Source organism: Astatotilapia calliptera, chromosome 16 (genome assembly GCF_964374335.1).
Source record: "Astatotilapia calliptera chromosome 16, fAstCal68.1, whole genome shotgun sequence".
NCBI classification, from domain to species: Eukaryota; Metazoa; Chordata; class Actinopteri; order Cichliformes; family Cichlidae; genus Astatotilapia; species Astatotilapia calliptera.
The window spans coordinates 18,753,610-18,781,553 of NC_137437.1; the positions used below are offsets into that span (position 1 = coordinate 18,753,610).

Here is a 27,944-nt window from a genome sequence, read left to right on the forward strand (position 1 = left end):
TTATGTATTTTTATTATCTTTCATATTATTATATGATTGGAGCAGAATTGCCTGAAATCTTTGGCTTCTATAAGCTGTAAAAACTTTAGCTTTTAGGACATAGTCATGCAGTGTGTGATTATTTCAAGAACTTTGGCATGTTTGTGATGTCGTAGCGCGTCAAACTGAAAAAAGAAAACGTGTGTTCTCTCCTTGCCCTTATATATCATATATTACACTCGATATGGATTCTTGAAATTTGTTTTCAAGAACAACTTTGACCTTGGGCACTAACAATGAAGGTCATGGTTAAATTCTTTTAATTGACATAGCATGTCCCCTAGGCCTAGTATATTGTTCGAAGGCGATTGATAAAAAGTTGTTTTTACTGATTTTCACATATGGTGTGAACCTGACTTTGACCCATTTTACCAAAATTGAATCAGCTCGCACTGTTATTGGTATCTACCATAACACAACATTTTTAAAATGACATCTTAAAACCGTGGATGTTAGCCTCACCTTCACACCATCAACAGGTCAAAGTATAGGAGATGTGGTTGCATTGACAGATATCAGTCCTTTGTCCCTGCCTTATTTTTTAGGTTTTCCCAAATCCTTTTCTATATGATACACAACCTAACCGAACACTTCCCCCAAAAACTAAAGCGACTCTGACTTTATTTGAACTCCTACATGATTTGTAACTTTCCTTTCTCTGATCCAAAATAACCTGCGTAGGCTTGCAGTCTTAGGTTTCTAAGTTTCCTCTAAGTGGCAGCTTCCAGAACTTTCCAGTCCATTTTTCAGTTTTGTTTTGTGTGGCCTTTTTTTTATTACTTGACCAGATCCTAGCCACACACGCTTTAAAATCTCTACCTCAGTAGAACTGGGTGAAGAAAAGCAAGGTTCTCTCTCTGTTTTTTCTTCCTTCCTGTTATTCCTTTTCCTTACAGCACCTTGTTTGACATGTGCGTACCGTGAATGTTAATACTCAGTGATTTTATTATGAGTTGAAAAGTGAAAATTTCATAAGATAAGGTGAGGTCTAGCTCAAACCCTTGACTTTTTCTTCCTGCTTGAAAGCCGTACACCCAATTCCTCAAATATGATCTCATTATTGCAAGTATGGAATTGTGTTTTGAGACTGACTCATCTATCTCAAAGGATGAATTCTCATTAGGGTGGAGGAAACCAATTCTCTCTTGCTTAATAGCGAGAACGATTTTTTTTTTTTTTTTTTTTTTGCCTTTGCTGCTGGCTTCTGCAAATCCTTAAGCTTAAAACTTATTTTCTCTTCTTGCCAACACAAGCCACCCATGGTGAAGAAGTAGATCTCTTTATCAGCATTGTTATGATGCTGATTTACACTATATCTGGTCACCCTTTACACTCTGTTTTTGAAAGCTGGAATGCTACTCATTAACGGCCATTAATATCATTGCCACTATCTTAATGGACCAAGAATAGAGTCCACAAGCTTTTGGGTTAGGTTGGATTTTCAAGATAATCAGTGTCTTTAATGCCAACTCATCAAAGGGTTAAGTTTCTTCTCAGGAGCTTTCCGTGCTCCTGTGCAAACCTGTACAGCAGATGAGAAGCAGAGTGAGTGTCAGTGAGGTATGTGTAGGTACACACCCCAAATGAAGGGGAGTATACATGCAGACAGAACACCTTCAGCCTTCTGTCTCCTGTTTTACCTCAGGGGAAGTACCAGCTGCCTGACAGTAACACTCAGTTTTAGCCTAATATTTATTCACCAGACAGAGACACATACCACTGCAGCCATGGGGAAGCAGGTAAGATCTGTTAAAGAAACACTTAGTGGGACTGGATCAAGCGACTTTAATTAGTGCTGAGTCTTGACTTTAGATTTTGTTTTGTTTTTAATTGCATGACCAGTGCTAATCACCTCAAACTGAACAGCAGGGAAATTGACTAGCACTGTGCTAAGTCACAAAGGGTGAAAGTTGGGGCCTTTATCCTTTCGTAAAAGGTTTCTGGCAATTTTTTCAGCTGTTCCTTGGAATCTGCTATAGTCTACATAAGAAACTTACACACTGCAGTCTGCACAGTGAAGGAGAATACACGCATGGATGCACAGGATTGCACAAACAGGTTTGCATAAGAAGAAGACGTAAGACACTAAAAGTGTGGGTTGTTTGTGCTTCTCAACATAAAAGTTAATTTAAAAGGGAGGGAGGCCAGATATGTTGTCTTAATATGAAGTTCACTCATGCGTGCACATGCATCAAATCTGCTGAGAACTGAACAAAACAACTGTTGGTAAATTATTCAGCTGGCAAAAATAAATAAATAAATCTTTTGCTATTCACAGGAAGAAATGTGGTGCTAAGGTTTTGTGCAGTTTTGTGTATTTTTCCTGGATCGCTCATAAGTTTCGACGAGAGGCATTTCCCTCCCTCAAACTTTTATTTTGGTGGGAAGTGAAGCAATGCCATGTTGTTTCAGACAGACCAGAATGTGCAATTGTGCCAAATAACTGCGGATAGGGAACTCTGGTGAATTCATTTAGGATTTTAGTACTTTCCTACATGCAAGCATCTGGATCTGTTTTTTCTCTGAAACACCCTGCTTGCTACAGTTTTAAGCGACCGAACTATTTCTTAACATCAATCTTTTGTGCCTGAGGTATTGAATAATAATCATATTATAAAGACACAGAAGAAGATAGCTTGAATGTATTATTATTCCCCTGAGTGCTTTGGATGTCTGCTGATTTTAATATATGTTTTAAAACTCCCTCTTGCCTTCATTATATAGCTCTATTTCGTCAGTCCTCACTCCAAATGATAAACAAAACAGTCTCCATCGGCTCAGCAGTGCCAACTCCATCAGCTGTGAATTCTCTGCGCCTCGTTGTTGTGACAGAGCGAGAGCTGATGCTAGGTCACTCTCATTGTCAGAGCCAATAACTGTAAATGGGAATGGGGTCTTGTGGGGAAATGGGGCCCGTGTGATTGTAATGTGTGCGCATGCATGTGTTTGGACTCGCTGCACAGTGCAGCTGAAGCATATCCCTCTATCAGTGATACCTCTGCAAATGTTCATCCAGTTTAAAACCTTGAAGAATGTGCTTCACAGGCCAGGGTTGAGTAATGTGTCCTAAACTGTCTCGAAGGAATGTTTTGTTGACATGTAGATGGAGTGTAAGTGAAGGTTTTTTGTAGGGCCGCACCAAGCCAACATATACAGCGGAGCAGTAACACCTCAGTGACAGACTGTTATGTGTACGTTCTCTACACGACGGCGGTTATCATGGTCAGTGCTAAATGAAACGGCGACGGTAGTGTCAAAATTTAATTTAACCCGCAAAGATAGTGTGTTGAAAACATCGCTCAGCTCAGACGCAGCTGACCCAGATCACAACAGCTGCACTTCTGCTTTTGGCTCCAACAGTCTCTATGAACGCATGAACACAGTGCACCAAAACAGATGTTCAGAGCTCCTCAAGCATATCCTGGCGTAGGATGTTTGAGCACAGTGGCACTGTGTCTTTGTTTCTCTAACGGAGAACTGGAGAACAGATAAGTGTTAAACCTCTTCACTGGAGAGTAGACGGTACACTTTTATTCCTTCCTGTGTTGGATAAGTACTGTCTTTAATTGCTGCCTCTTGTGTTTGTGGGGGTATTTAGCTCAATGCTTCACTATCTTTGATAAGATAACTCCAGTGTTGTCAGTGAGAGTATAATGATAAAGACGTGACACTAGTTTTAGTGGGTCCCTCAGAAGCTGGAAGCAATTACAGATTCCTCCAAGCAGCAAGAATGTAGCAGGCGTTCACCATGCACTCTTTCAGAAAGATACATTTTTGTCAGGAAAAATAAAAAAATAAAATAAAATACAAGCCACGACTTTCAGGCCTTGGGGCTGTGGTGTGGACTAAACATAAAACATGACCTTACTTTTCCAAAAAAAAGGGGGGAAAAAAATCCTCAGTGTTTCAATTCAATGAGAAAGCACCAGACACAGTAGGCTTTGAACAACGCAGTATAAGTAGTTTCCTCTGTAAATGATATATGAACGTTTCCTTTGTTCTTCCACTTTTTTCTTTTGATCCCTTGTCATAATTTTCAAAACTTCATGCTCATCATTTCAGGGTGGAGTGTAGTAAATATACGCTTTATACGTGCCGAATAAGGTTATTACTATTCAAACATTAACAGAGTCTCTTAAAAGCGTTGCTTTAAAAGCACTAAACAGACATGCTCTGTAGGGAATCCCTTAAAATATGCCTGTTTATGTCAATATTTTATAATAAATTCAGTCCCACCACTTAGGATCACAGCATGTATTCGTTTGATACACTATAGTAGAGAGCAGAACAGGGCTGATAATTGATTCTGTTGCTGGCATAACTGAACGTAGCATCAGCGAAGCCGCAGAAAACTAAGAGGACAAGAATCATTTCTAGGTCACTGCCCACAGCGGCTCTATACGTTCTGCCAGTCTATCATAAAGCACAGTGAATGTGCGTATGTAGATGTTGGATCTTCTACAGTTTATATCCTTAAACCTCCTACACTCTAAAAATGAAGACGTGCAGATTTTCTTTGAGATACCAGCTTAAATTGCACAAAATAACACCTCCGTTGAAAGCTGAAGATAAACTGCAGTGAGTGTTAATTGGCCTGGTACTAACGGGCTCGTTCATTTGGTTGATGTTTGGATTGATTGTGTGTTGCTTTGTTGTGGGCATCATGCCTTGGGGATGAAAGCAATTAAAGTGTTGAACCTTTGCCATGGCGGGGGCAGTCTACGCTTTCATCTTATTGTTTATTGGCAAAATGAGAAGTGTTTTGGACTGTCCTAGTTAGGAAAATAATTATTGCTGCTTAGATCACTGTTTGCACTCAAAAGGACAATCTGGATGCCAAAGCATGCGCTAACTCAATTGGGCATGTACATTCAGACTTTAATTACCGTCATTTCTGAAGGCTTAATGGCAAACATAACATTGTAAAGATATTCTCCTTTGTGTTGCCTTTCACTTGCATGTGCTCTATGAGGTGATGCGTGCCATTTAGTGAGCAGACCTTAACAATTGTGAGGATGTATATAGCTGTGTATTAAAGCCAGCCATGCAGGATAGCCCTGGAGACTGATCCCATCTGTTCAAGGCCTGGCTGCTTAGTTAGAAACTCATCAAAATGTGGTCCCCCTAGGTTTGTGGACCCCCCTTTGTCTCTCCATTTGTTACCTCTTTGTCTCATTGCTGAGAGGGTGGGGTGCCAGGGGCAAGAGCTCAACCCCGGAATAGGGGAGGGGTTGGTGGGCCCAGGCATTAATGGAGACAGTATCCATGAAATAGCCCAGTGGAAGTGACGCTTCCTGGACATGTTTTACGCTTGCATGAGCATACGGCTGGGGTTGGGGTAGGGTAGAGAGCTTTACCAATGAGGGAGGGAGTGTGGAAAGAGACTAGCCAGGATGCTACTGTATGTTTTGTTTAATTTCCCATGTGCTGCTGAAAAACAGAGCTGAGCTGTCAGTGGGAGTTGCATCTTACTTCTGCGTTTTTGAAGATTATTCTGCTATACCATGTAAGTCAGATTTACTTGTTACTGTTTGGCTGCTAATGAAATACCCTGACTCTTTAATTAGTCCTGATGCTTTAGTGAGCATTTCTCATCATTGTCAGAGCATTGTTTGGAGCATATGGTGTCTGTCCTCTAGTTCCAAAATGTCACCTTAAATTTTATTCTCTGTTTAATGTATATTTAAGAATTTCTTTGTTAGGTATGAAAGAGGTTTGAACTTGGGAAAGAATAAACACCAAGATGAAACATATGATGATGATGATGATGCAGTTTAAAAATGTCTGCTCATTTGTTCACTTGGATAGATCCTGTTTTTTCCCTCATCAAAGTTTATGTAACATTCAATTTCACAGCCTATTTTTTTCTAACTTCTTATCTGCTTTTTCAGGAGGGTATTTCTAGCCCTTTTCAGGGCTTTCCCCCCCCCCAATTTATAGAGCTTGATGTGCCAGCCATCATCAAGAGAACTGCCTCAGGCTGTAAATGGCCTTATTTAGTGAGGATGAATATTCATTTGTTTAAATAATTATTCCAGCCATGCTGTTATTTATTGATAAGGAAATATATGGGCGCTATAATATGACCTTTTTTTTAATTCTAGTAAGATTACACTAAGAAAACAGTTCACAAAAGGTCACATATACAAATGCATTAACAAAGCATAAACAAAATTGCTTCTGTTACTCCTCAAACATCTGGAGTCCAATTTGATATCAGCTTGATAGAATGAAACTGCCAGTTTATATTTCAGTCATGTTGATGCATTATGACATAATCCGTGGTAAATATTTGGATTTATACAGTTTATTATATCTGCTTTTAGTGGAAAGCAGAGCTACTAAGTAACAAGAAGATACCAAAATAAATATGGATCAATTTGCTGGACTTGAAAGCCCCTGAGAATTTGTGTGTTAACAAGGATCAGATTGGGTTTCCAGTGGGTGAGGTGGGGACAGTTGTTAAAACCACAGCCCAGACAAGTTTTATATTTATGGGATGAGTAAAACAGAAACAGACATTTTTCCACTTCGCGTTTATTACAGTTCAGAATAGGGCGTGACTTTAGACTGACCCTGAAGTAGCAAGTCATTTTCATCTTTAAAAAGCACTGGCCGCAAATGTCAGGATGACTCTAATGTCCTGAGTTTTATTGCCTTTTACTGCCCTAATATGATTCTCAATATGAGAGCAAGCAGTGAACTAATTATTCTGCAGACAATTTGTGGATATATATATAGTACTCAGAGCAATAGCACTTTCCTGCTGATTTTCTTGCTGTTGGAAATTATTGAAAAGGTCGTGTGCATCTAAGGACTGATATGAGGAATACCTTTGCTGTGTTTTGCACCCAGACTTAACTTTAGCATTATTATTGTTTTCTGCTCCCAGAAAGAAGAGAATGTAAGGAAGGAGTGTTAAAAGAGTGCTAAATTCTCAGGAAATAATAGCTAGCTTGTTTAGCAAGGTCCTTTTACAGACTTTCTGGTCGCACAGTCACATACAAATAAAATATTTTAATTGTAATCACCAACTGGACAAATTATTTGTCCAACTGCAACAAGAAGTCAAGAAGAATTTCAGTGACTCACATTAGCGCAGGTAAAGCTTAACAGCAAGCTAGCAGCCTTATTGGTACTAGCTCGCTGTACCACCCAGAACAGCCCTGCCATTAATTTTAAGCCATAAAGTGAATTATTTAAAAATGATGCCATAAATGTGTTTATTTCTGCTCTTTGGTTTGGGAACCGGCCTTAAAATGCCACTAGGTTTTTGTGACAGTCATATTAGCTTCATCTTTATATGCCGCTTGGTAGTTTTTTATGTATTAAATTGATTTGTCCTGTGAAGTTTCACATCCATTAGTATGTTAGTTACATGGCCATAGGAGTCACCCGCTTAATTTGCCTTTTGTTTCTCAATTTAGTCATGGTCACCGGGAGGAGAGCGACCTCTCTCAGGTATTGTTGTCTCGCTAACAGCGTCTTTACACATTTTTGCTCCTTACAAAACGTTGCAGACTTTAGATTGGCATGGGTTGCTGGAAGGAACTGGACAGTGACAGACAGCAGTAGGCTTGACTGAGAAACAAACAAGCTGTGAAGAGAGAGCTGAAGGTTTGCCAGTGAAAAGATTAGAGTGGCATTTGGCTGGAGCGCCAAGATGCACCGTTGCTCTTGCCACACTGTCATGGCAACGGAAGCTTTATACTTGCCTCGCAGTCCCCCCGCTGAGTGTCCAGACTGTACCAAAGAGTCATTTAAAGATCCTGGGATTATTTGTGTTGACAGTAGTTAGCCGTTTACAACATAAATTACATTTTCCTGAATTCAGCTGCATTAAATAGACATTTGCTGCCCTCTTTGATTATTCATTACCATGGCTTTACATTCTTTTGACAGGTGAATGAATAAGACGCAAAAGGTCTATTATAAAAGAGCATGTAAACTTCGCTGAGCATCTTCACAATTCAATCTATCCCAGAGCTCTCATTTGTCATGCAGAGCACCTCTGTTCCCTGGTGACCAATCAGGAGTTCTTCCCTGTTGGCTAAAAGCACCCCCTTCACTGCCTCATCATCATTTGTGATTGACAGCCTCCCACAGGAAGGAGGGGGCTTATTTACCTCCTTGTGTTCTCATGGGACTAAGTTAATGATCCCAGCCAACAAAATAATACAAAGAGGGAAAAGCCTGAGAAGTCGGCGCCTGGTTGAACCATTTGGAGCAGTTTCGGCTTCTTTTATAGAGGATTAGAGAAAAAGAGGCTGTGTGAAGAGAATTTCAGAGATAGCAGTGAGACAGATGAAGCAGCAGAACCCAGACAGAAAGTGGGAGCTGAAGGGAGGCTTCTGAGGAAAGCCGGTGTTTTGAGAAAAATCCCTTCCTGGGCTTTATTTCTGTATTCATCTGTCACCCTGGCTGTGAACTGTGTGCTTGACTGAGTAACAGACAGCGAGGTAAGGCGTGATCTGTATTTCCAGTGGATGACACTTTAAAAGCTGTTTAGGTTTCTTTTAGACTTTGGAGTTTGGCTTTGAGGGAGTTTTAGTGTGCTAAATTAAATACGGTATTCTGCATATTTTTTTTGTCTGCATGTTTGAAATGTAGATATAAAAATGTAAACAAACATCAATGGTGATTTTATGGCCCAGTGAATTTTTCTGTGGTGCTCAGTTAAATATTTTTGCACTTTATTGCATGCTTCCACACTGCACATGGTGCTGACCTAACTGCAGCTGCAGTTATGATGCATTTCAACTCATTATTTGAGTTAACATATATAAGAATCTAAGTGTTTTTGTCATTCCCCTACATTTCTTTTGATCCTTTTTTATACTGAAAAATAAGATCTCACTGCTCCTCCTCCGGGGTTTTGGCTTAAAGTTAATCCAAACCAAGCCATGCCTTATATATTGTGGTTTAACCCCACAACATAAACGTCTGCTTTATATGGATGCCATTTAAAAAAAGAAGAACAAAAACCACTCTGACCTTATGTTGTTGACAAGGTTGTTGCAGGTAATGCCCTGCCTCAAAAGTAAGCTCGAATTCAGTGCTAATAAACGGATCAAACTTGATGTTATCAGTCTCACTATTTGGATGCCAATCCTGTCAGCCAGCACATGTTTGCGTTGGAAGCGTTTCTGTGAGACTGGTGAACAGATGCCAACAATCTGAGAAAACTTTCAACAATATCTAAGTCAGCTGTCGCAGCCACATTACATTCCTGTGTGTTTCCATTTCAGTGAATGTGTTCACAAGAAAAAAAAGGAAGAAAGAAAAAAAAGGTGTTATTGCTTTAAGAAATAAGCTTTCTTCTGAGCGTTTTCCAAGCTAACATAAAGTAACCTTCCTACCTTGAGCAATGTTATTCATCAGCATTGAGATAATGAAGATAGCAATTCTTAATAGTTATATGGCATAAATGACAGACAGTCTATTAATATACCTCTGCTTAGCCATGATAGCATTTGCAAAGTGTCGCTCTTGTACTTTCTGAACAGTTGATTAATAATTGATTACTGTGTTTCATGAGGCACTATTCCATTTGGCTCCATTGAACCGTGACTTAGGCGTGAAGCTGCATTATTCTAGACTAATTTTAGCAGGGTTAACTATAAAGCATTGCAAATTTTGGTTTATATTATATGCAAATCTCATCGTACGAAACATGCAATGAATCTGAAATGAATCTGTTTATTAATGCAGTGCATGTTGTTTTTGTGGCATGCAGCTCAGCTATTTGGGGGGAAAAATCCATTGGAGGATGACAGCAAACCTCTTTCCGGAGTTATGGTAACACCCTATGCTCTAACAGTTCCGAGAGACAGACCAAACCAGTGAAAGGCCTGCCCCTTTCTTATGATTGGCTATCTCAACAATTTGCAGCCCACTACTTGTAGATGGGATAGGTGCAGTTCTCAGTGAGGGAAGAGAAAAGGGTGGTAAGTTTTGATCTTCCTGCTGTTTTTTCAGTAGGCTAGAAGGAAAGAGTTAGTGTCAGAAACTCACAGAGATTCAGGGGGCGAGTGACTTTGCTTAAAGTTCAGACCGCTGCAGTGGATCAGCTTGGTAGAGCCTAACTGCTTGTTTATTGCTGTAATCATGTGGCAGGTAAGTCAGAGGGTCATTCTTAGCTCTGTTCACTGTGTTTCTGTGCCTCTGTATTTTTCTACCAAAACAATGAGTCATATGTTTCTAAGCCTGTAGGCAAGGATCTGTGCAAGAGCTGAGGTGGTTTGGCCTTGTGGTGCTCACAGATTCCTTCATGTTATGAAGTGTGGGTAGAACTTGTGGAATAAGATGACTAACTTGGAGGGCCAACAGGGATTTTGTAATTAAAAAGCGTCAAAGAGAGTGGGAGCAGACAAAGTCGATTTCCAGTGTTAAAGCAGCAATTCAGTGTAGCATTTCCTAAAACACACACTTTTACATGGCCTCTGCCTGAAAGAATATATCTTTTAGCCTTATTTTCTTTTCTCCCTCCCTCTCTCTCTCTCTCTCCTCCCACTTCCCTTTTTTTTTCCAACCCTTGCTCAGACTTAGAGATCCACTGCAGCACTGAGGAAGATAAAGCCACTCTTCCAACCACAATCTTGTGGCCTCGTGACCTACAAAATACCATTTACGGAGCTGATAAGATAAAGGATACAGACATTTTCCCTCTGCAAAATCTATCTCTATATATATTTATATAGTGTGTGTGCGTGTTTGTGCGTGCATGCGTGAGCCCATTTGCATCAGCCCTGCATACATAAAAACAGAGCAGAGCTAATGAAGAGTGAAGCTGAGTTATCGCATTTGAGTCTGTGGTTGCCCCTGTTAATAAGTAACTTATCTCATTCACTTGAGGAGGAATGTTAGACATCTTCCCACCAGAGCACTGCTTCTGATCACTAGTGTGACAAATAGATATCAAGCTGTCACCATGGTAACTCACGAGGTCTTTTTATAATGTATAATAATTAGAGTTTAGGAGAAGGAGCTGAAAGTGGTGGACGCTTTGGGAACAGAAGTATTAACTGACTATTAAATTTTTACACGTTTCTTAAGATTGCAGTTATTTTTTATTTTGGTGGGAATTTATAGGTCACCATTTAATTTCAACGTCAGACCGGACACTGTGCTTGCTGTAGTTCACAAATCAGCCACACGATGTCGCTCTTTGAATGTTTTCCACAACAGTTAGACTCATTCTTGTTGAATGACGTCTGCAAACTGGTTGTCCTTGCACAGGGGACAGACGGTAAACAAGAGCAGGTCTAAACATTATTTATGATTTCAGCAAAAACGTGCAGATTGAGATAGATCCGAAGTGAATGAGACATTTCTTCTGTGTGGACGTTTGAGTCACAAAACCACAGCTGCATACTTGGAAAGTCACATTTTCTAAAGTTCCTGTGGTGGTGGAAAGGATACAGTGTTTCCCCGCTGATGCCACCTGCCAAGCCGCCGAGAGGAAATGAGAGTTTGGTGCAACTTCTGATGTTGACCGGGATGACCTGTGTCAGTAAACATGCAGAGAAGTGACAGGCAGGAAGAATGAACATATTTCAGCTGACCTCTACACCTCCGTTTCCATTTCTTACGCTGTGAGAATGCCATTGCTAACATTAATTGGACCTGGTTTCCAGCTAAAGCTTTGTTTGCACAGCCACAACACCAAAACTTATAACGCTGTTATTCTTCTCCGTGCAGTTGTGCTTGACAGATGCGTTTTGAATTCAGTTGCCGAAATATTTAGATTTGTAATTAACTTGTCCTCCGTAATCATTTAAATAACAGCATTTGTAGCCCTTGGTCAGGGCCAGTTCCCATTAAGCTAATCTCAGTAATGTGTGCAGCTGCACATCAGGTAGATTTGTCAGTCTAATCAGCTGATTTGTGCTGCTGCAGCTGTAAATCATATTAGGCCAGAGTGGGCCGCTGCTGAGCTGGCTGCTTCAGGGAGCAGCAACAGGCCACACATTGGTCACAGCTACGCTGTGAAGACAGGATTATAGATAAATATGTTAGGTGTGTGCCCCAGGAAGGAAGACAAAGAGCAATCACACTCTTTCAGACTCCGAATACAGGGTTCAGAGCTATCATTAAGGGCGATAAAAGACCATAACCAAAGGGATTAGGCAGTACTTGAACAGGAAATTGTCTTCATATCTGAGACTTTGTAATTGTTTCATCTCTTAGTGACCCATTAGGCGACTTCCTAATCAAATAAAATTACACATGTTCAGTTAATACTTCAGTTTAAAGACAATCACACATTTAATTTCTTATTTCCCATACCTGTGATTCTTTGGATACCATACCCTAAGCATCTTCCTCAGTATAGAGTATGAAGAGAAACTGTCAGCTGAAAATGCTGCACTTATCCAAAAGCAATCAGTTTGCCAAACGTAGCTGTTAAAGTGATGTATAGAGTCAGATGTTTTTGTACAAGGTTTTATGTAGTATTCTGGTTGTATGGTCGTATTACTCTCCAAATTTAAGGTCTCATCTTATTTAACCATTATTGTTGAGAGAACTGAACTTTGGATCTCATTTGTTTTCATATTTAATGCTTTATGGTCTCAAAGTATGTAACTTCATAACACCAGAATACTCCCATAGCAATATTATATCAATACAATGTCTGTCATTATTAATGCATGTTCCAATTGGTGTGGATATGTGATATAACCTAATACAGCTTGTCCCAAAAGGTAATGAAATTTTATGTAGGCAATGTTACAATGCCCCATAGACAGACAGTAAGTACCAGAATTTGACTGTTCCCCTTTTTCTCATTAAATGGGAACAGAAGTCAGAATTTTGCCTTACACTTGTGAATACTTTGGTAAAGAGCAAAAAAAAAAAAGAGGTTCTTTTTAAACTTAACTTTGAATCTTTTCAGTCATCAATGTGCATTTTTCTCCTGGTTTCCCTAAGCGCTGTTTATTCAAACTGATCAATTCTCTGTGCGATCTTATGATAGACACCAAATTCCCTGGCAATACCAGTGACATTCCAATATGTATCTCGCAAGCAATGTACCTTCTACCCAGTCCTTTGTACGAACTGTAGCATGCCTTTAATAGTTATAGTGTACCTGTCTCTCAGAGAGAAAAGTCACCCTGGGGACTCTTTTGATTGACAGAAGAATTCAAATGGAGCGCAGCAGGGGTGTGTCTGGAAATAGAGGCACATGGTAAGCAGATGGTACCTCAGTGATTCCCACATGAGGGCCAGCTGGTACAGACTGGAATGTAGCACATAATGTTAGAAAGTGCCAGTCTTTATTTGTAATTGTATGGCAGATTCTTCGTGCCTCAGCATTTTTTTTGCTGAGCAACTTTACAGTTATTTTGCAGCCTGTAAAAATCCATTGCATCAGATTTGTTGCATATTAAATAACAATGGCCTCAGAGAGGAGGGATAACAGACTCCGATAGATGGTGAACCAGCGATTCCACATAATTTTCTTGACTGGATGCTGCGGGAATCCCAAACCTCTGCCCCACATCACAGATGAGTCCCGCTGCCTCCCGGGCTCCTTCTCATCTGTGTTTGTGTCTTCAGCCTTTCTTTTTGAGTCTCCGGTGGAATTGCCAAGTACCTCAGCATTGTGCTGCTTGAAGCAGAGGTACAGTCACACAAGGGAACCTGAAACTGATCCGAACGCTTTGAATTTCTGAATGGGCAGGGCTGAGGGGACACTGACCTGCCTGTGAGGATGTGAGCTAGGGCTCTACATGATACTGTGCCTCTGCTTATTTGCTGATTTTGACTCTCGCTCTCTTACACGCGCACTCTCTCTTTCTCCCTCTCTCTCTCTCGCTGTTGCCTGCTCTCTCTCTCTCTCTCTCTCTCTCTCTCTTCTTCCAGTACTGGCCTGAGCTCCAGCTGTAGGTGGAGCTGGCTTTCCTGGAATTGTCGGGCAACTTTTCCTGTTGTGCTTGCTACCTCTTGCTCAATCACTTGCTTAATGACAGCTCTGCTGCAGGACTTATGGGGCTCTGAAAACTTGTGCCATCTGGATGCATATCTCTACAAGCATGCTGGAGTTAATGACTGGTGCATTTTGTGGTATAAAGATATTTTCATGATTCGAGTCAGAAGTTCTCCTTCAGCAAAAATGTCTCGGCAGTACAAAGTGGGGCGAAATCCATCGGTGGGTAAAGTAAACTGTGTATGAATGGGAGCACTTTCAGGAGTGCGTAATGTACTTGGGGCTGTAACGCACTTTGCAAGGGCTCTTTGCCACAGTGTTGTTTTACAAGCTTTTTATAATGTGTGGATATTTTATACCATAAGCGATGACATCAGAGGATAAGTGTCTTTTTGCTTTGTGTTTGTCACACAAAGCCCTTTATTTAGTTTGTATTTAGGGCATCCTATTGAAAATAACAACTCGCAAAAGCATTATGTTTATCCAGTTGCTTTGCTAAAAAAAATATAATGTGTGATTTTGTCTTTTCTCTTGCTGCGGAAAATCTAACAAGTGGATGAAATTTTGAACAAGAAGTTGTTGTTTTTTTACCATGTTTTACTATCATGTTGTTACCCTGTAGAGGTTTATTTGCTTTAGTACAATGCAAAAATGACTTCGTATCATCTGTAAAGTTAACATAATATAGTATTGTTATTAAATAACATTTGTTCCTGAAAGCATATTTTGTTCACACCAGAGGGGTTTGGACAATGGAGCGGTATCCCTTGATTCTCAATTTCTAGGCACCTACATTTGCTGCTTTGCCTTTAAAGAACAAAATAGCACTGAAACAAAGGCCCGCAGATGCATCAGAGTCACAAGAGACACGTGCAACAATTGCTTCTTTTCTTGTGCAGTACAGTGGGATCGCTGAATGTCTGCGAGGATTTGAATAGAATAGAAAGAACAAACCCAGGTTTGTAGCTCATAGGTAATTGCTGTATCCTCATAACTTCAAAAGGCTACTTGTGCTCGACTGTCCTGATAATGAGCTTTTGCCTTCTTCACACATAATGAGTGGAGGTAGAGAGTTCACATAGAAAGACGCTGTGAGCACAGTGTGTCCACTCGCAGCTGGGGTGTCTGACTGGCCGGGAACAAAGGCTTAGTGTCTGTGATGGTGTGTAGCCCCAGCCATCAGCAAGCAGGCCAATACACTTCTGCTTGGCTGAGTTGTCAGTCCTCACTGGCCTGCTGGCCTACGGGCTACAGTATAGACAGGCTAGACTATTCCTGTGCCAAATTAAAAGGAGCTGCTGCTGCATTCTTTAAGTTCTCAGTTGAGCCACACAGACCAAACTGAAAGCTGATACATGTTTATGTATTATGTGCAAACACGTGTTTTTGCCCGAGAATTCTCCTGCTTGCTTGTTTTATTTTTCCAGTATTCTTCATTTCCATAATCAGATATCTCTTACAAATATTTATGTAATAAAATATTAATGTTTTTTACGTTCAGTCGATTTCTGGTGCATGCTGAAACTCAAGTAGAGATGAATAACTTTGTTTTTATTATCATAAATACTGGTAATTAGATCGGGTATGCGTAATGTGTTTTTTATTGTTCCTTCCAAAGAATATGTTGGATTTGATTGTGGACATTAGGACTCCAGCTAACTATTGTTTCTCCATCAGTTAATCTCAGAAAAATAACTTGATAGAAACTAATAAGCAACAGTCTATCATTTTTTTAACCTTTGTCGCTGCTGCTAGCATTTCCTGATTTATTTTTGTGTCATCTTTACAGATAGCTGATCAGCTTCCCTGGATTTCGCTGAACATCCCGCTTTGTTTTGCTTGAAAATGGAAACGCTGGAGTCTGAGTTGACCTGCCCAATCTGTCTGGAGCTTTTCGAGGACCCACTGCTGTTACCCTGCGCTCACAGTCTTTGTTTCAATTGCGCCCACCGAATCCTGGTCTCCCACTGCACCCCCAGCGAGCCAATTCAGTCCATCAGCGCCTTTCAGTGCCCCACCTGTCGCTATGTCATCACCCTCAATCAGAGGGGCTTAGAGGGACTCAAACGCAACGTCACTCTGCAGAATATCATCGACCGCTACCAGAAAGCTTCTTTAAGTGGACCCAACTCTCCTAACGAGACTCGGCGTGAGCGAGCCGTCCCTGACAGCACAGCCATGACGTCCCCCTGCAACCGGGTCCAGTGTCAGTTCTGCGAACAGGACCCTCCACAGGATGCCGTGAAGACTTGCGTCACCTGCGAGGTGTCATACTGCGAGGAGTGTCTCAAGGCCACCCATCCAAATAAAAAGCCTTTCACGGGACACCGTCTAATCGAGCCCTTGCTTGACTCACATCTACGAGGGCTTATGTGTCTGGAGCACGAGGACGAGAAGGTCAACATGTACTGTGTGACGGACGAGCAGCTGATCTGCGCATTGTGTAAGCTAGTTGGCCGACACCGAGACCACCAAGTCGCAGCCCTCAGTGACCGATATGACAAACTCAAGGTAAGAAATAATTTTAGAGAAGCTCAGGGATTTAGGACACAGTGAGAACAGATTTTTCACTAATGTTACCAGCACATAATTGAGAGACGGTTTCTGAATTTTTCAAAAACCTCTTTCAGCTTCTCAGCATGACAGGTTGGCAAGCTGATAATGAAAATATTGAATTTCCACATTATGATATACTTAAGTGGGCTTTTTGCACAGCTCGATTTTGGCAACGCACAAACACACAGAGATAAATTAAGAGTATTGATTACAGGAATGTGAAACTAAATCTCATCGATTTATTTTTTAAGTCGTTTATCTGAAACAGACAGTCAACAAGAAAGTACTCCATGACGGATTTGCTACTCGAAAAATACAGATGATTTACAAGAATAAGTGCAATAATACTTCGCAGTTCTAGTAAGAGAGATAGAAGGGTGTTTTTGTGAAGCAAGTTTAGAGTTGAGTTTTTCTGTAGCGAATTAGCAAACACTACAAAAGTTCCTTTATTCGGCATTGTGAAATAAATAATTGTACGAAATGACTTCCTCTCTAAATTACGCTTAGCGATAATGTGTTTACTTTGAAGCTGTTTCCCACTTGGCCAGTCAGAGACTGCTTTCACACTTTTAGGTAGTACTGCTCATTGTCAGTAGATGGGCCGACATGAATAAGACATAAGAAGATGCTGTTTGCTGGAGTATAAAAGGGCGGTTTGGCTTTTCTTCACAAATAAGCTTCTATCATAAAAAAACTAGCTTAGGTAGGTGTATAAAGTAACTCGCAAACTCAACAGGATGATTTTATCGTCCACTATAAGCCAGTTGTTCCATGGAACTTTAACACAAAAAAGAAAGTTACCATACACAAGGGAACATCAAACATTTACTGTTTTAATTTGGGAAAGTCTTAAACTCGGCTGCAAAAAGCTTTTCAGTTCAGTTAAAGTTCACCTTAAAGTTTGTCTGCATGGCATAGGCTGCATAACAAAAAAAGAGCACCCTTATTCTTTTCACAAAACACTCCCTTAATGCATGACTCACAAAAGGATAGTTTTATGTATCACACGCAGCACTGAAAGCCTTTTTTGTCCCCATTCCTTTCTTTCACAATGCTTGGTCACAGTGGAAGTGGGATATAAACAATCTTTTTGCAACATATTGGGAAGATAGGACCAGCCTTAACCTCTCTCCTTTGTTTGATCGTGCTGTCATTGTGCAGAAATCTCCCGGCCGCTTTCTCTGTGTGGGGCGTGATCATTCGTTCCAGGAGGCAGAGCAGGTGATCAGCATCATTTCTTTAATTACACATTCGGGGCAGATTTACTGCGTAGATCTGCCTGGACCTGAATGTAACTTTTGAAGGGATCGATTACCAAATCAAGACCAGTGAAATGAAAGTGAAACGCTAGTTGCAGCTGGTCTGCATAACATGAAGTAATGAGGCATGGCAATATGGCCTGGATGGTTATTAATGCTAGAGTTAAAGCACTCAGCATTGTGAGCCTGGTGTGTTTTAATTATTTCACGAAGTAGTTAATGTGTGCTGTGACATTGTTACTTCCCTTTTAATGAGAATAAAATCCTGCAGATGTTTGCAGACATTAGGATTGTGGGTGAATTAAGGCGAACCGAATCATTTTCATCCTCTTGCAGACTGTTATAAGCAAAGGTCTATTTTCTCTCTTGAAAAACATTAACCAATTACCTTTTTCGGTATCCTATCGCCGTATCTCATATTTTACTATTTCATGTGTTTACTCTTTTTTTCCCCCCTTGATGCACATGCACTGTTAGTTGCATTGTTAGCCCAAGTGAAAGAGGAAATGACAATTTTCAACAAAGAGAGAAATAGTTTTTTTCTCATGGCATAGGACAGGACCCAGGTGGCATGCAGCTTTGCTTGTTGATAGTTGTTGGCTTTTTTCAAGCACATGTTTATAGCCACAGTGCCTCACATTTCTCGCAAATTCCCAGACAAAGGGATACTGTGACTTGTAAAGGCACACATGTGCGTCTTTGTGTGCGTGTCTGTGTTTCAGCCTTAATTATGTGACATGATCCCAGTTAAATAATTATAAATCTTATATATCCATGTTATATTTTCTTATATCGCTGCATTCCTATTAAAGTCATAGGAAAGGCAGAAGCATTAAGGAAAACCCCCTTTTTTGCCAGATAATCACAGAGCTTATATGTAAACATACGAAACAGTCATGCAGACGTTGTAAAGCTTGAGCTGATCAAACCAGCTAGATTAAAACCGTGGGAAGAAACCCATGTAAACACGTGGAAAACAAGAGGAGGAAATGAAATTAAGACCCAGGACTACTCTATAACGAGGTGACGGTGGGATACTCAACCACAGCGCTGAAATATTTATTTTCAGTGATAGTAGGAAATGGATAAGTTACATTTTCTTCATTTCACTGTTATGACCTTGTGCGCGCCTAATTAAAAAGAGATTGCACTCATGTATTCCGCAGGTATTAGTTTCACCTCTTGACTTTGACGTACGCCTCGCATGTTCTCGTGATATAAATTTCCAAACATTGTCATCAGAGAACTTATACTAGAACAGCTCGGTCGCACACAGTATGTGGGTACTTTTAAAGTTCTATAAAAATCAAACCAACTGATATTTAATGTGGTATTTTTTGTGAGGAAAAAAAATCTGCATCATTACAATCAGTGTTGGAAAAGTTCTTTTTGAAAGGTTATAGAATAAAGACTACTAGTTAACCTGTTCAAACATAAATATGATTGTATTAATTACTAACTTACTACATTTGATGTCTTCAGTAAAACTAGTTCAAGTCCATTGCATTTTGATTTAGAAAGCACTTTCACAGCTGGTGAAGAAGCTTTATTCTGTTTAGTGTCAAAGCCTGTTTCTCATTTTAGAAGGAAACCATTGTTGAATTTTTAGCAATATCCAGCCCTGAGAGGCATTCTTGTTCGCCAGCGTGGTCACTCACTTTGGTGTGGTTGGCTGGTCGCAGGCATAGCAGGCTCGGTTGCTTGGAGCAGTACGCATTGATTTGACATTTGGCAGAGAAGAGATGGTTTAAAACTAAAACAAGAACAATCAAAAACAGCATTCAAGATTTCATATTGCCACATGAATGGAGCCTGTTAAGATGTAGAGGCAGCTGACCTGCTTTTTCTGGAAATCTTCCAAGGCAGGACTAAAGTGAACAATGAAAAGCAAAAAATGGATTCTACTTACAAGCTCATCAAAAAGTAATTAATAAATGTATAAGTTGATAACTTATTACAATTGCATCTATTTTTGATTCATTTACTTAAATACAGCACAGATTATACACATGTATGTATACACCAGAGTTACCACACACACTATGGTACAAATACAGTTACGGTGTTCTCCAGCAAAGTAATGCAAAACACGGCCTGTGTTGCTCACAGGATGAGGAGTCGCACAGTGAATAAAATTTCTAATGTTGACACAGGATAAAAGTCTGAGTCCTGACGTTGACCTTTCAGGACTCTAAGAGGAAGGAAGAGAGGCCAGCCAATGAAAAGGTGTGGAACCAGAAGCTTTCCCATACAAAAGGAAGCCACTATTCTTTCCTCTCATCAGATTTAAATGATTTTAGGAAAGAGACCTCCATTAGACAGAGCTGTCTAAACATGTGAAGAATATTCACGCTGCAAGAGAAGTTATTTTAGCTTAATTGAAAATGCCTGTACAGCAAAAATTTTCGCTGAGGTGATTTTACTTTGTTGTTTTTAACGGTCATACTGTATTTTGCTGTATTCACCATCAGCTGAATATCTTATGTTTCGTACACCACTTAGGAGGTTTCAAAGCCGCCATAACCTGGACCTGCAAAGGATCATCTGAAATGGCTTTCATCACATTTTCTTTTCCATATAAATAAATTATCTTTGTAAGAGCAGTAAAACAGAGGCTCTGCTATTTTAGTACAGTGACTCACACACCTTATGAAATCACAATGTGAGACTGAACTAACATGACAGAGCCTATCCCACCATCTATTTGCTTTAAATCTTTGCAGGCTTCTTGTGCTTGTTTGGTCTCATCTCAAAGTATTTGTGGGTTCTTTTTTTCCCTTTTGAATAAAGGGATGTTAGTCAGAGTTATATTTTTGTGATTAGTGTTTATGGTTCTCTACAATAATTTCTTTTAAATCAATGTTTTAGGAACCAGGTGCTATAGTTACAAACAGTGAAATTCAAAGGCAGTTTGTAACTGTTTGACTGTAAAATTTCAGATCCATTCACATGTATTGCTGAAGACTTAATAATAGATTGAAATACGTTGTTCTGCTTGTATTTGATTTAGCTGGAAATGCAGGTTTATTTTATTTTAATGTCTGGTGTCAGTTTTTTAAATGATGCTAGTATAGAAGTACTTTTAACTGCTTTTTTTCCCTAATGGGAAATTTGTAAATCATGGTCCAATTTGGAATAAAATAGAGATCATGAACACACTATAATTGACAAGTGGCTACAGCATGGGTGTGCAGTATCCTTAGTTTGCAGTCTAAATCTGTCATCCATATTTGAAGTTACAACCTTCTCCACCCATCTGCTTTTGGTTTTGCAAGACCACAGTTTTGTTTGAATTGAAATCATTTTAATATAATCATGCATTAATCTTTTACTTCCTCTGAATAATGCTTATAATATTAGACATTCTGTAATGTCACAGGACACCATCATCATGCTGCCCGATTATAGTAAGAGCTTAAGTTCGAAACATCACCCTTTGATCTGACTCGGTGATTAGCACACCCTGGGTTCAGTTGTCCAAATTACTGGCAGATGCTCTGCTTAGCTTCATGGCCTCAGTGGGCAGTATGATGGGATCTTTGGCACAAAGCTAGGACTTGGGGGGGGGGGGGCTCACACTGATCAGAGCCCAAATCTGGCCACTCATATCCAGGGGCAACCTTGTGTGTCCTCTCACGTGCTCATTACACTTGATATGGTCCTTATGTTCCTATTCACCTAACTCTCTTCCAGGATTTATTCAGCTGTTTACAGTTTGATTGGGGAGGCAGTGTATAATGAAATGTTCCCTTTCAATTTTGTTTTGCAGCAAGCCTTGGATTCCAACCTCAGCAATCTAATCAAGAGGACCAGTGAGTTGGAAAGTCTGATGGGCAAACTTATCCAAACCTGCCAACATGTGGAGGTGAGGTTATTTGTCTGTTCCTTTCAGGTTGGGGGTTTTAGCTTTCCCGGCAATCCGTGGGCAACAACTCATTAAATTATTAACACCGTGATGAATTACTGTATCCGAATGTGGAATTGTATCATGTCAACAAGACTGAGTGCTCATTACTCACAAGCTCAACAATTATTGTTAAATGACTGCAAATTTGGTATTTTAACAGCATGTGTAAGCTAAATATGAATTTATTTATGTCTAGATATAAATAAATAAATATGTATAAAGTAAATAGCATGTGATTCATTGAAAAGCCTTTCAAATAAAGGATTAAGATACTGCATTATGTCAGTTATCTCAAAATGACTGTGCTTTAAATGAATATATGTGTATGTGTGTGTGTGTAAACAAGGACAGCTGATTGCAACTCTGCTCTAATGTATGTTACCTGTACCCCTGTTTTGTCTAGGTAAATGCATCGCGACAAGAAAACAAGCTGCAGGAAGAGTGTGACCTGCTGATTAATATCATACAGCAGCGAAGACAAATCATAGCTACCAAGATAAAGGAGGGCAAGGTACCGTTTATCACACTTTGTATCTCGATAGCTTTTGTTTGTTTGTTTATCACCTCGTCCATGTTGATAACCTTGCTTCTTCACCCTAGGCTGCTGTTCTTATTAGAATACAGCAATAACAAATCACAGATGATGGGTAAAAAAAAGACTCTTCACACGTCTACTGCTCAAAGGGAGAGTATGTAACGCACGAAGGACGCATAAGTGATGTAATGCAACGTCTACAAAGGAAGATAAAAAAAATATGAAGAGTTAAACATATATGTATTGTCTAATACAAATCAGCAGTAGGAAAAGCATTGTAATTGAAAAAGCACTGTACAGTAGTTTAGTATTAAAAACACTATGATTTACTGTATTAATGATGTCCCAGGGATCTTCCAGGAATGGTGATACTATCTTCCAGAGAACTGATTGGTCAGTGGAACTGATTGGTCAGTAGGCAATGATTTCATGCCTGCTGATCTCTAATCTTTAATATAACCAGCTCTAGAGGCAAAAAGTGAACTGCCTTTATCATAAAGCAAACCCATGGTAACCCTGAAGTTACCTGGATAAGCCAAAATCAGGCTTTCACAGTGTAGGCCTCTGATTTGACTGGTGGCCAGTGTTAGCTAATGTGGGCAGACACATACTGCTTTGTAATCTGTACTGATGTTAGTTCTCTAAATGTGACATTTGGCTCCATCTGGACACATGTTACACTACATAAAAGCAGGTCTTGATACATAGTTTGATTTCCAGGCAGCATAAACTTTTGTATAGTTCTAATAATTCATGGAGGAAGGATGACATTTTTTCCGGTTTCTGGTGACCATAATGGTTCTCAGAAGTGTTTTCTTTGTTAGTAGCAGGGACTTTTCCTGCCAAGAGGAACCGTGGACATCAATAAAACAAAACAAACAAAAAAAAGTGAACATTAGCTAAACATCAGCTATGCAAGCAACAATTTTTTACAGTCTAACAAATTTGCAATGCATGGAGAAATGAGCAGTCTGTGAAGTGTTTGGCTTATTGAAACTCACACTGTGTTGCAAAGTAGAGAAAAAATAAAGAAAACTGAAACAGGATTATGGGAAAGTGAAAGTAAAGGAACACAGAAAGCGTGGATGGTGCTGTAGCCACCACTGGTCAGCTATTAAGTCCCTTCAGAGTTCCTATTAGCCATGTAAATGCAAACAGAAGGCAGGCCCTGAAAATGTGTTGTTCTCAGCGGGTAGCTTCTCTCCCCTGCCCCCCAGCAATCACCACTGGCTTTTCAAAAGCAGCTTTTATCAAAAATATACAAATAGTAAAACGTAGCACACATTACCGTGATGTTTACTGTTTCCTGCTTCACATCTTATTGAGTATTCAGTCAAGCTGCCTAACAGTGGAGCTGTTTTAGCAACTGACTGAGAAGAATCTTCAGGGAAAGAACAAAAAACATATGTGGCAAAGAGACATGCTTCAAGAACTAAAATGTAATTGCTTGCTATCCTGTTAATGTGAACAATTATAGGGCAACAAGCAAATATATTTTTGCCACTGTTTAGGAAGATTTAGGCACAAAAACAATTTACTTGGCTATGTTAAGGTTAAAGAATACAATATAGAATAGTTAAAAGAAAAGCTGACTTTGGATTCTAAAGAGAAAACAAATTGCAGTTCTCTTCTGCAGTGTGGACCTGTGTTTCAACATATTGATGGCCACTTATACTGACGAGAGTTTATTGCTTTGTTTTGTCCTCAGTATCAGGAGCGGGTGTCCATAATTTTAATATGGAGGTGTTATGCCTCTTGAATGGTTTCCCTTCCTTTTCCCCTGTCCGCCTTAGAGAAGCGGGAGCATGCTGTGCCATGTTCAGTGTCAGACTAAGATGAGTCTTGCTTCCTGTGATGGTCCACTCTGGAGGGGGCCTCTTTCCTTCCACACCTCATGGCTCATGACACAGGTTGTGAGGTTGCTTTCAGCCACTAAGCCATTGAGCCACAGAGGGGGGTTAGAAGGGTCTGGTTTCTATGACAATACTGTGTAGGATGTCTCATGAATACCCCTCTTATGCAAGTATTGCTTATAAAACAGGTTGTAGGACAGACTCTTGTGACTATGACACTACTGAAAAATCAGAGTTTTTTTCTCCCCAGCAGGATTTCCTTATTGGCAAAGTGAAACCCAATTTTACATTGGATAAGTTGCCGTCTCATAGGTCATGCATCGGTTGGTAGTTTACTAAGCTATTCATCTGTCTGCATATCCTATTTTCTGCCCAGTCTGTGAGGCTGAGGAAGCTAGCCCAGCAGATAGCCGGCTGCAAGCAGTGCATTGAGAGGTCCTCCTCGCTCATCACCCAGGCTGACCAAACCCTCAAGGAGACAGACCACGCTCGCTTTCTTCAGACAGCTAAAAGTATCTGCGAGAGGTGAGACACCAGCGAAAGGCAGACACGGGAACAAACAATAGAAACTGTGTGTAAAACTGTCGCCACATATTAATGTTAATATTTTCTTTGTACCAGAGTGTCTATGGCAACAGCATCCTCCCAAATCCTGTTACCAGAAATTAACCTGAATGACACATTTGATACTTTTGCTTTGGACTTCACAAGGGAGAAGAAAATGCTAGAAAGCTTAGATTACCTCACAGGTGAGTCTGGCCACGCATGTTAAGCACAGAGCATTTAATTGTTTGAAATGAATCCTCCATGTAAATTACTATAATCTGTTTGCTTGTTTAGTACCGCCTGATCAGTTTCCCCAAAACTTTCTTTTTCATACGATTTGCCGGCTTCCTTTATTGAAAGATGCACTTAAAATGAACCACAGCTTATCCGTGAATTATGGATTTATAAAATTACAGGCTTCGGCAAGCATAACAGCGGTGAGTTCATATTTAAACTATGTGATTGTGAAGGAGTGGCAGAAAACTAAAAAGCTCATATAATTTACAGCAATAGTTTTTTTGCTGCTGAATGAAACAGGTTTGATTGTTTATGCACGGCTCCTGTTGTGCACTGTGAATTTAACTCAGCGTGGGGGATGTAGCTGTAATAGCTGGAGGAACTCCAATATAGATTAATTACACTTGTCAGAATAAAGGACACATGCAGACACTCACACAAACACACACGTGCATACACACAAAGGGCTGGTGCTGTTTATCCATCACTGGTCTCTGTTTGTTATTTTGATGTTGTGTGCAGAATGAAATCAACACTGCTTTCATTATTTTCTCTGGGCAACATTTACCTTTTGTTTTGTGTTTGAAGCGCCAAATCCACCAGTAATCCGCGAGGAACTCTGTACAGCTTCATATGACACGATCACGGTTCACTGGACATCAGATGATGAATTCTCTGTTGTATCATACGAGCTACAGTATGCCATCTTCACCAGCCAATCTAATGTTGTCAGTAAGTCCATATGTTGTTTTCTAAAGGAACCACAGTCAAATGTTTGGGGTGGAAAACACGATAGTGGTGGGATTTGAAAAGGATTTCTGAGAAAGATTTTCAAATAGTTCGAGGGGGTATGCTACAATATCCAAACATAATATTGTGTTTTAGCTGCTGGAGTGGAGAGCATTGTCCTGGCTCTCGTGGGTAATGAGATGTTTCCAAAATGCACTGTAATTTTTGCTGCATCTCAGAAGGGAAAGGAAAATAACAGTCAGACTGGATTTACATCCAGATGCACATCGTAAGCTGGATATTATCTCGAGGTTGAAATAAAGAGCAGACTGCTCGAATTGATCGCCCTAATTAGCCACAACATGCTCGATCAAGCATTTATTCTTATCTGCCTCAGCGCTCGAGCACACTTGAGTAGCAGTGCAACTATACTTGATGAATTAAAAATAGCAGCCTTAGATTGAAAGAGTTCATGTTGTTATACTGTGTTGTCTCACTCCTTAGTTTAAACTTAGTAATAATTCTCATGGTGAATTTGTGCTTTGTCTATAGGTTTGTGTAAATCTGCTGATAGCTGGATGATAGTACCAAACATCAAGCAAAATCACTACACGGTGCACGGACTCCAGTGTGGCACCAAGTACATTTTCATAGTGAAAGCAATAAACCAGGCTGGAACCCGCAGCAGTGAACCAGGGAAACTCAAGACAAACAGTACGTCAGCAGCTGTTCAGAAATGCTTGTGTTACTAAATAATTATTAATACTTGACAATTGTAATTAATACTTTTTTTAAAATTGTAAGGTCAGCCATTCAAACTGGAACCAAAGTCTGCTCACCGGAAGCTGAGGGTGTCCCATGACAACCTGACAGTAGAGAGGGATGAGACATCGTCCAAGAAGAGCCATAGTCAGGACCGCTTCTCCAGCCACAGCAGCTACGGTGTCACGGGAAATGTCTACATCGACAGTGGGCGCCATTACTGGGAGGCTCTGATTGGGGGAAGCACATGGTAAAACATTTAAGTTCGTAGCATGGCTCACAGGTAGTTCAGTGTCAGACTCCTGGTTGGCTGGACTCAAGACTAAACAAAGATAGGCTCGCTAGTCATTGGATAGATTTCCATGAAATTTGCTACATTGCTACAGTTAGAATGTCTGCTCTTATTTCTGCTTAAGTCTGTAGATGTATTGTTTTTATGTAAGCGTGAATGATGTTTCAGATTTAGAATGTTACTACTAAACCTGTATTTATGAAATGTAATTATTTCCTCTCATTGGTTACGCAGGTTTGCAGTAGGAATTGCGTACAAGTCAGCGCCGAAACACGAGTGGGTCGGCAAAAACTCAGCCTCCTGGGTAATGTCTCGCTGCAACAACTCATGGGTGGTGCGTCACAACAGTAAAGAGATTCCCATCGAGCCCTCGCCCCACTTGCGGCGTCTCGGGGTGTTGTTGGACTATGATTCTGGATCTCTGTCTTTTTATGACGCTGTTGGTTCTCAGCACTTGTATACGTTTGACATTGACTTTGCTCAGCCAGTCTGCCCTGTGTTCAATGTTTGGAACAGATGCCTAACAATCCTGAGTGGACTGCCTATCCCCGATCACTTAGAGGGAACAGACTACAATAACTGATAAACCTGCCCCGTCTTTCCTGGATTTTCTTTTTTGTATCCAGAAAGGGACTTGATAGTGTGCACCTTTGAAAAAAAGAAAAAAGGATACAGTGACATTGGTGTAGATTTCCAAAACTAATCTGAGCTATTTAATAAATGTTTTCTTTGCTTTGCACATTTATGTACATTACTCTTTTGGTTGGTGACAATTCCAAATTCACTAGCTGGCTCCACATTTTTTTACATTCATATTGCACACTTTTTTATTAATATACTTTTAAGGAAAATGGCGAATTTTTAATGACATCTATTAAGGGGGCTCATATGTTTGTGGAAGGTTGATTTAGAGGCCATTGGAAATTTTGTGTTTTTGAACTTTTTTAAGTCGTAGCACTTTGATAAAGTTGTCATTATAATATAAATGATTACTTGTCAATGTTTCTAAGAAAAAAAAAACATGTAAATGCAGGATCTAAGAATAATAGTTAAGAACGGTTTCACTTTTTTTTTAATTCTAATAAGAAATCAGTCAATTCAGGGTTTTTATGTATTTATTTCTGAAAATGTTCTAGTAAAGTTTAGCATCTCGGGAATATTCATCTCCTCATTATAGCCGTTTTAAAATGGATCTTCATCATAATTATGCCATTTTAAGTTTCTCTGACAAGATCTAATAAAAGTGACTTCGCATGATTATTTGCGTGACTATCCTCCTTGTGTCATGAATAATGCAAT

At 40.0% G+C, this 27,944-nt stretch overlaps 1 protein-coding gene and 1 long non-coding RNA gene across 8 annotated transcripts; one reads left to right on the forward strand and one right to left on the reverse strand.

Moving 5' to 3' along the window:
* The first annotated feature begins 1,672 nt into the window (after positions 1-1,672).
* mid1 (midline 1) lies at positions 1,673-27,902 on the forward strand. 7 transcript variants are annotated; one of them, XM_026143750.2, is made up of 11 exons: positions 1,673-1,778; positions 15,759-16,480; positions 17,687-17,746; positions 21,554-21,649; positions 22,095-22,202; positions 24,456-24,604; positions 24,701-24,828; positions 25,451-25,594; positions 26,144-26,305; positions 26,396-26,603; positions 26,880-27,902. In XM_026143750.2, the coding sequence occupies exons 2-11, from the start codon at positions 15,815-15,817 to the stop codon at positions 27,226-27,228; spliced, it is 2,070 nt and encodes a 689-aa protein (XP_025999535.1). In that variant the 5' UTR covers positions 1,673-1,778; positions 15,759-15,814; the 3' UTR covers positions 27,229-27,902. The 7 variants fall into 7 exon arrangements, with proteins under 7 accessions (XP_025999535.1, XP_025999539.1, XP_080147040.1 ...); XM_026143754.2 differs by lacking the exon at positions 1,673-1,778 and adding an exon at positions 5,405-5,545; XM_026143751.2 differs by lacking the exon at positions 1,673-1,778 and adding an exon at positions 8,325-8,498.
* LOC145421105 (uncharacterized) lies at positions 19,309-19,710 on the reverse strand. Its single transcript, XR_013902393.1, has 2 exons — positions 19,622-19,710; positions 19,309-19,537 (listed from the first exon to the last, which is right to left on the reverse strand). It is a non-coding gene; the product is annotated as an uncharacterized LOC145421105 (long non-coding RNA).
* Positions 27,903-27,944: the final 42 nt, after the last annotated feature.

What these genes read in the sequence shown, in the direction of transcription:
- mid1 (XM_026143750.2), top strand. Translation starts at nt 15,815, where the DNA reads ATGGAAACGCTGGAGTCTGAGTTGACCTGCCCAATCTGTCTGGAGCTT. An exon ending in AAGCTTAGATTACCTCACAG is followed by an intron (nt 24,829 to 25,450) that starts GTGAGTCTGGCC and finishes TTGTGTTTGAAG; the next exon opens with CGCCAAATCCACCAGTAATC. An exon ending in CAGCCAATCTAATGTTGTCA is followed by an intron (nt 25,595 to 26,143) that starts GTAAGTCCATAT and finishes CTTTGTCTATAG; the next exon opens with GTTTGTGTAAATCTGCTGAT.